General features: G+C 36.4%; 1 protein-coding gene across 1 annotated transcript in view; it reads right to left on the bottom strand.

Moving 5' to 3' along the window:
• Positions 1-12,762, bottom strand: part of LOC132560197 (hemicentin-1-like) — a 62,180-nt gene that overhangs the window by 41,298 nt on the left and 8,120 nt on the right. Inside the window, 9 exon segments of the mRNA XM_060224850.1 lie at positions 1,008-1,307; positions 2,221-2,520; positions 3,860-4,159; positions 5,290-5,589; positions 6,940-7,239; positions 8,408-8,713; positions 9,072-9,371; positions 10,540-10,845; positions 11,204-11,503. Of these exon segments, the coding sequence (XP_060080833.1) occupies positions 1,008-1,307; positions 2,221-2,520; positions 3,860-4,159; positions 5,290-5,589; positions 6,940-7,239; positions 8,408-8,713; positions 9,072-9,371; positions 10,540-10,845; positions 11,204-11,503 (2,712 nt within the window).

Raw genomic sequence — 12,762 nt, 5'->3', positions numbered from 1 at the left:
AAAAAGCAATACATTGAAAAGCGATTAAATTCACTGTTTATTTTTCAAATAAAGAGGTATTACTTCACTGGCCTGACATTTGAAATAATCCATTTGAAATAAGAGAATGCATAGCTGGACAAACTTAATGTCGTTTCCCCCAGAATAAGGACATAAACGTAAAAATGATCAAAATGAAAAAAAGGACTTAGGCGGGCACGGCACCATATGGTTCTTGCACTTCGCATGACATGTTAACAAAATGCACCGACAACTAACCAAAAGCATAGCCGGACAGTGATTGTTAATGGACAGACGACCGGACAAGCTGGTAAAAGTCAACCCTAGTATTCCAAAATCATGATATTAAAGTATGTCTGTTAGTGTTGAGTCGATTTGTTTTCTAGATTTTTAGCGTATCTTGTTGAATCTGATATGACGAAAATGTCTATTCAAATATTCGCTGTTTTTTGTTTAAAATAAGTTTGACAGTTGCGTAATTTATAATTTGATTAGATCCTGTATAATACCGTCAAGCAATACCAGACTCCAATTAAATGTTAACGTAAAATGTCAATGATTGTTTATTGAAGCCTTCAACTTTCACATTGTCTTTGGTAAGTGCGCCTCCTAATCTGGGATTTGGCATGTCTTTAGATCAATTCTCTGATTTTCTCTAGTCGTCTCTTAGGTATCTACGTCATTAGACCATTCAATCAGTTCGAGAAGGACGCATTCTGCAGTTTAATTGACTATTCTGTAAAGTAACTATGTATTGAAAGGTGTTATTCACTTCTGTCTTTTGTGTGATCTTCTAAAGCCTTGTCCAATTAAAAAGTATGGTATAATACGTCAATGTAAATTACACATATATACTGAGTGGAGATAATTTCTTTTTGTATCGACTATGTCTGAAATTAAAAACACTTTCGTTTTTTCGATCTTCATTCGTGTATACGATATATCTTTGACAATGTATTTGAATGGTTTAGAAGTTGCTTTGCATTTTATGAACGACGCCGTCTTACTTGTTACAATGAGCTGGGTCGTGCCGCTAGTCCCAGTGCCCAATCCATTAGTCGCGGCACATCTGTATGTCCCAGCATCCGATGTTTCGGAAGGATTTATGGTCAATCCTGGGATTGTTGGAGTTCCACCGCTATACCGAGAAATACTCGCTATAGAAATAGTCGTGGGTACATTGTTGGTGATTTTTGTCCATGTCACCGAAGTGACTGCAGGGTTTCCCGCTACAGTACAGGGAATAGTAATTGGTTGGCCTGCAACCACGGTATAAGAAGACAGGGGAATGCTTGCAGTCGCTGCACCTACAACGCAAACAGAAAATTATATACTTACACAATCTTTTGATCAATCAAAACAGTTCATCAATTACTTGCTTCGACTTTTCACATTATCTTTGGATAGTGGGTCTCATCATCTTGGTCGTGACATGTTTTTCAGTTAATGATGATTTTCCGCAGTCGTCTAAGACGAGTCCAAGAAGGACGTAACTATTGTACCCTGCAGTATATTCAGCTATTCCGTAACTTGACTTTGTATTGAAATGTGCTTTTCACCTCTGTGTGTTCTGTGCGATATTTTAAAGTATAAACAAATCCTCCTTTGTTTAAATAACTAAAAGCTTAAGGTATGATTATTACGTCAATGTATATTATACACATATAATGAGATAAATCAATTTCTTTTTGTAACAATTTGTTGCATTCCATTTCTTTTAATCAACAAAGAAAGGAAGAATAAAAGGAGAAAATCTTTCAGGATGGAGGTAGTGAATATAATCATTGATCTTAAGGTTTTGATCAAATTCAATCAACATTCATTTTAACACTGAAATTATGGTGTTATTAAGATTAACAATTACCAATAGGGCGAAAATTCTCTAATTCATCATACAGACCTGATCTGAATGTGATATGCACGTCAAGGTTATTCGGGAGCATTAAAGAATTGAAATTGAAATTTCATTTACGGTGCAGTTGAAGAGCAATTAGGAAATCATGTCGATTTGCAACGAACAGATAATGAAATAAGATAAATAAAGGAACAATCAAGAGACAAAGAAAATAAAAAAGTAAGTCTCGTTATCTATAATTAAAAAAACAATTTTGATTTTTTTAGCGATCTTCATTCGTGTATACGACATATCTTTGATACTTTATTTAAATGATTTAGAAGTTGCTTAGCATTTTATGAATGAAAAGAACGACGCCGTCTTACTTGTTACAATGAGCTGGGTCGTGCCGCTAGTCCCGGTGCCCAATCCATTAGTTGCAGCACATCTGTATGTCCCCGCATCCGATGTTTGGGAAGGATTTATGGTCAATCCTGGGATTGTTGGAGTTCCACCACTATACCGAGAAATACTCGCTATAGAAATTGTCGTGGGTACATTGTTGGTGATTTTTGTCCATGTCACCGAAGTGACTGCAGGATTTCCCGCTACAGTACAAGGAATAGTAATTGGTTGGCCTGCAACCACGGTATAAGAAGACAGGGGAATGCTTGCAGTCGCTGCACCTACAACACAAACAGAAAACAAGAGTGCCGTGGACACAATATACGCCGCCAAAAAATATAAAGATCAAAATAAAATGGCATCAATCTTAAAAAAAACAAAGAACCGAATAATCGCCCCTTCATGCACATCTACCCATTAAAGTAGTGACATTGAGCAAGTTTCGTGAAAATCTTATTGTTATTTTAAGAGAGCTGCGTTCACAAAACTTCACTAAGAGCAAGCTACAGATACAAAGTTGAAAATGGCATAAATCTTACAAAAATCAAAGAACCGAATAATCGCCCTTGATGCACCTCTATCCATTGTAGTTGTGACATTGAGCAAGTTTCATGAAAATCTGATGATAATTTAGGAGGAGTTGCTTTCACAAGAAACGGACGTACGGATGGACGGACAGACGGAGAAGATGACGCCAATTTACGACTGCCTCCGGCGCCGTATAATGATATACTTACACAATCTTTTGATAATCAATCAAAACATTTCATCAATTACTTGCTTCGACTTTTCACATTATCGTTGGATAGTGGGTCTCATCATCTTGGTCTTGACATGTTTTTCGGTTAATCATGAATTTCCGCAGTCGTCTAAGACGAGTCCAAGAAAGGCGTAACAATTGTATCCTGCAGTATATTAAGCTATTCCGAAACTTGACTTTGTATTGAAATGTGCTTTTCACTTCTGTGTGTTTTGTGCGTTATTTTAAATCATAAACAAATCCTCCTTTGTTTAAGTAACTAAAAGCTTAAGGTATGATTATTACGTCAATGTATATCATACATACATACCGAGAGAAATCAATTTCTTTTTGTAACAATTTGTTGCATTCCATTTCTTTTAATCAACAAAGAAAGGAAGAATAAAATGAGAAAATCTTTCAGGATGGAGGTAGTGAATATAATCATTGATCTTAAGGTTTTGATCAAATTCAATCAACATTCATTTTAACACTGAAATGATGATGTAATTAATATTAACAATTACCAATAGGACGAAAATTCTCTAATTCATCATACAGACCTGATCTGAATGTGATATGCACGTCAAGGTTATTCGGGAGCATTAAAGAATTGAAATTGAAATTCCATTTACGGTGCAGTTGAAGAGCAATTAGGAAATCATGTCGATTTGCAACTAACAGATAATGAAATTAGATAAATAAAAGAACAATCAAGAGACAAAGAAAAGAAAAAAGTAAGTCTCGTAATCTATAATTAATAAAACAATTTTGATTTTTTTCGATCTTCATTCGTGTATACGATGTATCTTTGATACTTTATTTGAATGCTTTAGAAGTTGCTTAGCATTTTATGAATGAAAAGAACGATGCCGTCTTACTTGTTACAATGAGCTGGGTCGTGCCGCTAGTCCCAGTGCCCAATCCATTAGTTGCAGCACATCTGTATGTCCCCGCATCCGATGTTTGGGAAGGATTTATGGTCAATCCTGGGATTGTTGGAGTTCCACCACTATACCGAGAAATACTCGCTATAGAAATTGTCGTGGGTACATTGTTGGTGATTTTTGTCCATGTCACCGAAGTGACTGCAGGGTTTCCCGCTACAGTACAGGGAATAGTAATTTGCTGGCCTGCAACCACGGTATAAGAAGACAGGGGAATGCTTGCAGTCGCTGCACCTACAACGCAAACAGAAAACAAGAGTGCCGTGGACACAATATACGCCGCCACAAAATATAAAGTTCAAGATAAAATGGCATAAATATTACAAAAATCAAAGAAGAAGAAAAAAAAATCGCCCCCTTCGTGCACATCTACCCATTGTAGTAGAGACATTGAGCAAGTTTCGTGAAAATATGATTATTTCAGAAGGAGCTGCGTTCACAAAGATCCACTATGAGCAAGCTACAGATACAAAGTTGAAAATGGCGTAAATCTTACAAAAATCAACGAACCCAAAAAAACAATCGCCCCTTCGTGCACATCTACCCATTGTAGTAGTGATATTGAGATAGTTTCATGAAAATCTGAAGATTATTTTAGGTGGAGTTGCGTTCACAGGAAACGAAATATGACGCCAATATACGACCGCCTTCGGCGGCGTATAATTATATACTTACACGATCTTTTGATAATCAATCAAAACAGTTCATCAATTACTTGCTTCGACTTTCACATTATCGTTGGATAGTGGGTCTCATCATCTTGGTCTTGACATGTTTTCCGGTTTATTATGATTTTCCGCAGTCGTCTAAGACGAGTCCAAGAAGGACGTAACTATTGTATCCTGCAGTATATTCAGCTATTCCGAAACTTGACTTTGTATTGAAATGTGCTTTTCACTTCTGTGTGTTTTGTGCGATATTTTAAAGCATAAACAAATCCTCCTTTGTTTACATAACTAAAAGCTTAAGGTATGATTATTACGTCAATGTATATTATACACATATAATGAGATAAATCAATTTCTTTTTGTAACAATTTGTTGCATTCCATTTCTTTTAATCAACAAAGAAAGGAAGAAAAAAATTAGAGAATCTCTCAGGATGGAGGTAGTGAATATATTCATTTATCTTAAGGTTTTGATCAAATTCAATCTACATTCATTTTAACACTGAAATGAACAGATAATTAAATAAGATAAATGAAGGAAAAGAAAAAAAGTAAGTCTCGTAATATGTAATTAAAAAAACAATTTTGATTTTTTTAGCGATCTTCATTCGTGTATACGATATATCTTTGACAATTTATACAGATGATTTACAAGTTGCTTCGCATTTTATGAATGAAAAGAACGATGTCGTCTTACTTGTTACAATGAGCTGGGTCGTGCCGCTAGTCCCAGTGCCCAATCCATTAGTTGCGGCACATCTGTATGTCCCCGCGTCCGATGTTTGGGAAGGATTTATGGTCAATCCTGGGACTGTTGGAATTCCACCACTATACCGAGAAATACTCGCTATAGAAATGGTCGTGGGTACATTGTTGGTGATTTTTGTCCATGTCACCGAAGTGACTGCAGGATTTCCCGCTACATTACAAGGAATAGTAATTTGCTGGCCTGCAACCACGGTATAAGAAGACAGGGGAATGCTTGCAGTCGCTACAGCTACAACACAAACAGAAAATAATATACTTACACAATCTTTTGATAAGCAGTCAAAACTGCTAAATATTTCTTACTGTGAAAAAATGTATTCTATAATTAGAATGATGTAAGTGATGTTTTATTTCGCTTTATTAACGGTCATAAGAGATGTCGCAAAATTAAAATCCCTAGACAAAAGGGAATGCTGTCCTTCATTGAATTAAAACTAAATATTTATAATCTGACTGATGTATTGGGCCAGAAAAACAACACGGAACATGCAGGTTACAGTCTAATACCAGAGCCTACCGGACAATCTGATATCAAAGGTGTTGTCAGCGTTGTTTAATAAACATTTTCGACTACTTTAGAGGCTGAGGAGCGTGTTATATAATCTATATTACATTCACCTGCTTTACTTTTCTTTTATTGATATGTAAAATCTATAGTACATCTACCTTCTATAGTTGTCCGCATAGTTTAAGTTTGTATAAAAAATAAGGTATAACTGATATCATTATTATGTATTGTGGTTGGCTGTAGGTCTCAATTTCACTGTAAGAGAAGACTTCATTTGGTTAAGTGAATGCAGTTTTATGAATTATCAGCACCTCCCTAGAGGTAATGAAGTTTCCTTTACATGTAAGAGTAACTCCTCTTTCTTGACTTGAGTAAAGTGTTGTAAATAACCGATTTCGTGCAAGAGTTATCCTTCCTTGGATAACTCAAGAAGTACTTTCAGTATGAATGCTATGACTCTTGGTTACGTCTATTAATTTGAAAGTTTTATGCCCCTTCAGTTGTCTAAAACAAGTTTTCGATTAAATGCCTTATAAGTGTTTCCTCACTTAAGATTCTATATTTTTATAGTAAGTATTACATTCACTTTCATTTACAGAAACCGTGCCAAAATGACAGATTTCTGATTATTCGCCTTTGCAATCATAGTTTGAACTGTTTGTTCCATATTTTACAGATCGTCATCGGCAAGGTTATCTCACAGCTTGATTTCGTTTTAGTAGGGCGAAATTATATGTCGATCGACGACAATTTTTGACGATGCAGGAGTAGTGATAATTTAAAACACCTTTACGTGTTGACGGGCCGTTAAGATTGTAATAATGATAATAATAATAATTTCACATTTGAAGACATTCTTTCGTTTTGGATCATAGTGTACAGACAAGAGGAATATGCTCCCTTTAGGGATTTCTTTATTTCAGAAGAGGACATTGAATTCCTTAAATATACTAGATGAACATTATTTGAAAGTTGACGAAACCAAATAAACACCGAAAATTGTGTGGATAAAAAATATTTATAAGGCGACTGAGGAACTGCCAAAACGGTCAAGCTAAAAATCAAACTTACTTCCGGTGACAGTCAGCGTTGTTCCAGTGCTCTGAGATGTACCAAAAGCGTTTGTTGCTTGGCAAACATACGTTCCCGCATCTGCTTGTGTTAGCGAGTTTATTGTAAGAGAAGGCGCTCCAGTATTTCCGTTTTGATATTTTGCAGTGCCTACCGTGATTCTTCCAGTGTTTGTGCCACTTGTCTTGAACCATTCAACTATGGTAGCGGCTGGGTTGGCGGTTATAATACACCCAAGCTGAACAGAACCTCCTGTTGTCCCGGTGTATGTAGTCAAAGGATGCTGTACCGTTGGGGCATCTGAACATCACAAAATGCTATTTAGAAAACTATTTTTGTTTCTTATCTATTTATTTGTTTACTTTCATTATAAGCCCAACAAAACTTAATATGAAAAAAACCCAGACATACAGTGTGTTAGTCATTTCAATAGACTGAAAGAATTAAAAACAGCAGTAATTAGCATAACAATTTTTTATATGTGTGTATATGGTCAGTTATTTCGAAGGACGCGCCAGAGGACGAACTGAGTATTGGTCATCAGGGATCCGTTGAGGTTTAAATATTAAAATTGAATGAGCATTCAAACTAAACAACTTATAGACCTTTATGCATTGTTAAAGGGAAAACGCAATGGGCATATGCATTTTGAAATTCTACTGTTGTACAATGCATGTATCTTTCCTAAATATAGATAAAGCAAAATCTCATATCGATTAAAAGCATAAAGCAAAGTGTTGACTACTTCCTAAAGAAAGGCACACATATAAGATTTTAATAAATTCTATTGCAATCGAGTTGATAGATTTCACTCAGTGGCGTTTGACAAATATGTTCTTTGTTTCTCAATGTGATCTCAATGACGCGGCAATCTTGTTAATTAGAATAGGAAAATTCACAGTTGGGAAATTGAAATATTCAGACAGCTTTGTGGAGAACTGTCTATTTTATTTTTTGTTTTAACTTATTTTTCTTTGTTATTTTACATACGCAAATTAAGATGACAATATCTGCTATTTTGTTAAATCCGTTCATCCAAATTATAAATTAAGTTACATGATGGTATTACAAAGATGGAACTTTTAGTGTCATTTTCCGTAAAGAATGTTTGCAGATTTTAACTAATGATTGTGGTCATTGATTAGAAAAGTATTTGTAAATGGAGTTTTTTTTATCAGAGATGTTAGTGAGCATACTATGTATAGTTCTCTATACCTATAAAGTATCATCAAATTTTGACGATTTGGGTGTTGATAAAAATTAGAGAATTACTTGGAAATGCTAATAATGAATAAGCAAACCAAAATTGTGAAGTGGATAAATCGTTGTTGCAATTAAAATCAATTTCTGCAGTAAATCGAATAAATCACAGAAACTGATTTCACTTTCCACAGATTTCTAAAAACTAAACAATTATTCCGGGAAAAAATCCGATCATGATAAATTAAGAATTCATAATTCTACTTACTGCCAGTGACTGTTAGCACAGTGTTCCCACTATTTGAAGTTCCAAACTGATTAGTGGCTGTACATCTGTAAGTTCCAGCGTCGGAAGATTGGGCGTTAGTGATGATGAATGTTGGTGCGGTGGTAGTTCCTCCAGTGTTGTATCTACTATTTGTCGTTATTGATACATCCTGATACGCGTTATTGACGAGCTTCTGCCATCCGACGCCTGTTTGTGTAGGATTCGAATTCACGTTACACACAATAGTGACTGTTCCTGCAATAGCCACCTGATAGTTATTCTGTCCAATGGTAACAGTCGGTGGAGCTGAAAAAATTAAATGGGAATTAGTTTTAGTGTATTGCTTTACCAATACGCACAATAAGATACGGAAGCAATCAGCGCCATATCATACAAATTTGTCTAAGAGCTGCAGGAAATATTAGTTTTGTCCTTCTAGGACCTGTTAATGATGCTTAAGGATGAAAATATGAAAAGTGATGGAGAAGTCGAATCATATATGTGAATGTTGCCTTACAGCAAAAATATGAATTAAAGGAAGCGAAATGAATCAAACTGTGTACCGTGCAGCTATTTCGCTGTTCAGTGGCTGTACAGTGGTGCTACGTGCCTAGGAGGCGACTGAGGAAGGACAAAATATGGTCAAGCAAAAGATCAAACTTACTTCCGGTGACAGTCAGCGTTGTTCCAGTGCTCTGAGTTGTACCAAAAGCGTTTGTTGCTTGGCAAACATACGTTCCCGCATCTGCTTGTGTTAGCGAGTTTATTGTAAGAAAAGGCGCTCCAGTATTTCCGTTTTGATATTTGCCAGTGCCTACTGTGATCCTGCCAGTGTTTGTGCCACTTGTCTTAAACCATTCAACTATGGTAGCGGCTGGGTTGGCAGTTATAATACACCCAAGCTGAACAGAACCTCCTGTTGTCCCGGTGTATACAGTCGAAGGATGCTGTACCGTTGGGGCATCTGAACATCACAAAATGCTATTTAGAAAACTATTTTTGTTTCTTATCTATTTATTTGTTTACTTTCATTATAAGCCCAACAAAACTTAATATGAAAAAAACCCAGACATACAGTGTGTTAGTCATTTCAATAGACTGAAAGAATTAAAAACAGCAGTAATTAGCATAACAATTAATTATATGTGTGTATATGGTCAGTTATTTCTAAGGACGCGCCAGAGGACGAACTGAGTATTGGTCATCAGGGATCCGTTGAGGTTTAAATATTAAAATTGAATGAGCATTCAAACTAAACAACTTATAGACCTTTATGCATTGTTAAAGGGAAAACGCAATGGGCATATGCATTTTGAAATTCTACTGTTGTACAATGCATGTATCTTTCCTAAATATAGATAAAGCAAAATCTCATATCGATTAAAAGCATAAAGCAAAGTGTTGATTACTTCCTGAAGAAAGGCACACATATAAGATTTTAATAAATTCTCTCGCAATCGAGTTGATAGATTTCACTCAGTGGCGTTTGACAAATATGTTCTTTGTTTCTCAATGTGATCTCGATGACGCGGCAATCTTGTTAATTAGAATAGGAAAATTCACAGTTGGGAAATTGAAATATTCAGACAGCTTTGTGGAGAACTGTCTATTTTATTTTTTGTTTTAACTTATTTTTCTTTGTTATTTTACATACACAAATTAAGATGACAATATCTGCTATTTTGTTAAATCCGTTCATCCAAATTATAAATTAAGTTACATGATGGTATTACAAAGATGGAACTTTTAGTGTCATTTTCCGTAAAGAATGTTTGCAGATTTTAACTAATGATTGTGGTCATTGATTAGAAAAGTATTTGTAAATGGAGTTTTTTTTATCAGAGATGTTAGTGAGCATACTATGTATAGTTCTCTATACCTATAAAGTATCATCAAATTTTGACGATTTTGGTGTTGATAAAAATTAGAGAATTACTTGGAAATGCTAATAATGAATAAGCAAACCAAAATTGTGAAGTGGATAAATCGTTGTTGCAATTAAAATCAATTTCTGCAGTAAATCGAATAAATCACAGAAACTGATTTCACTTTCCACAGATTTCTAAAAACTAAACAATTATTCCGGGAAAAAATCCGATCATGATAAATTAAGAATTCATAATTCTACTTACTGCCAGTGACTGTTAGCACAGTGTTCCCACTATTTGAAGTTCCAAACTGATTAGTGGCTGTACATCTGTAAGTTCCAGCGTCGGAAGATTGGGCGTTAGTGATGATGAATGTTGGTGCGGTGGTAGTTCCTCCAGTGTTGTATCTACTATTTGTCGTTATTGATACATCCTGATACGCGTTATTGACGAGCTTCTGCCATCCGACGCCTGTTTGTGTAGGATTCGAATTCACGTTACACACAATAGTGACTGTTCCTGCAATAGCCACCTGATAGTTATTCTGTCCAATGGTAACAGTCGGTGGAGCTGAAAAAATTAAATGGGAATTAGTTTTAGTGTATTGCTTTACCAATACGCACAATAAGATACGGAAGCAATCAGCGCCATATCATACAAATTTGTCTAAGAGCTGCAGGAAATATTAGTTTTGTCCTTCTAGGACCTGTTAATGATGCTTAAGGATGAAAATATGAAAAGTGATGGAGAAGTCGAATCATATATGTGAATGTTGCCTTACAGCAAAAATATGAATTAAAGGAAGCGAAATGAATCAAACTGTGTACCGTGCAGCTATTTCGCTGTTCAGTGGCTGTACAGTGGTGCTACGTGCCTAGGAGGCGACTGAGGAAGGACAAAATATGGTCAAGCAAAAGATCAAACTTACTTCCGGTGACAGTCAGCGTTGTTCCAGTGCTCTGAGTTGTACCAAAAGCGTTTGTTGCTTGGCAAACATACGTTCCCGCATCTGCTTGTGTTAGCGAGTTTATTGTAAGAAAAGGCGCTCCAGTATTTCCGTTTTGATATTTGCCAGTGCCTACTGTGATCCTGCCAGTGTTTGTGCCACTTGTCTTAAACCATTCAACTATGGTAGCGGCTGGGTTGGCGGTTATAATACACCCAAGCTGAACAGAACCTCCTGTTGTCCCGGTGTATACAGTCGAAGGATGCTGTACCGTTGGGGCATCTGAACATCACAAAACGCTATTTAGAAAACTCTTTGTTTCTTATCTATTTATTTGTTTACTTCCATTAAAAGCCCAACAAAACTTAATATGAAAAAGTTATGAGGCATTTCAACAGTCTGAATAAAAACCAAAACGGCAGACTGCATAATATATGTTATATATATATATATATTTCGTACAGTTTTGATAGCAGACAAAACTTGTACTACTTATGGGGCTGGACAAATGTTAACTACTAGTATATCTACAAGTGGGGCCATATTGCTGTGTAGTACAAGTATATCTACACGTGGTGCCAGATTGCTGTTTACTACTAGTATATCTACAAGTGGGGCCAGATTACTATGTACTACTAGTATATCTACAAGTGGGACCAGATTGCTGTGTACTACTTGTGGGTCCGGATAGCTATGTACTACTTGTGGAGCTTGATAGCTGTGTAGTACTAGTATATCTACACGTGGGGTCAGATTGCTGTTTACTACTTGTGGGGCCGGATAGCTGTGTACTACTAGTATGTCTACAAGTGGTGCCAGATTGCTGTTTACTACTAATATATCTACAAGTGGTGACATATTGCTGTGTACTACTTGTGGGGCTGCATTGGTGTGTACTACTAGTATACCAACAAGTGGGGCCGAATTGCTGTGTATTACTAGTATATCTACAAGTGGGGCCAGTTGCTGTGTGCTACTTGTGGGGCCGAAAAGCTGTTTACTGCTAGTATATCTACACATGGGGCCGGATTGCTGTGTACTACTAGTATATCTACAAGTGGGGCCAGATCGCTGTGTAGTACAAGTATATCTACACGTGGTGCCAGATTGCTGTTTACTACTAGTATATCTAAAAGTGGGGCCAGATTACTATGTACTACTAGTATATCTACCAGTGGGACCAGATTGCTGTGTACTACTTGTAGGTCCGGATAGCTTTGTACTACTTGAGGGGCCGGATAGCTGTGTACTACTAGTATACCTACAAGTGTGGCCAGTTGCTGTGTACTGCTTGTTGGGCCGGAAAGCTGTTTACTACTTGTATATCTACACATGGGGCCGGATTGCTGTGTACTACTAGTATATCTACAAGTGGGGCCAGATTGCTGTGTACTGCTTGTGGGGCTGGAGAGCTGTATTCTTACAAAGTTGCTTACTGATACACTTAAGGCTATATAGCTGTGTTACGGCGGTACCTTTGTATTAGGGCGGTAGACGGTGACAAAGGAACTGAGATCATAATTTTGTGTTTGTGTAAGTAT

The sequence above is a fragment of the Ylistrum balloti genome, unplaced genomic scaffold (genome assembly GCF_031769215.1).
Source record: "Ylistrum balloti isolate Yb309-2 unplaced genomic scaffold, AGI_CSIRO_Ybal_v1 Utg371032, whole genome shotgun sequence".
Lineage (NCBI taxonomy): Eukaryota > Metazoa > Mollusca > Bivalvia > Pectinida > Pectinidae > Ylistrum > Ylistrum balloti.
This window is presented reverse-complemented; position numbering and strand designations above follow the sequence as displayed.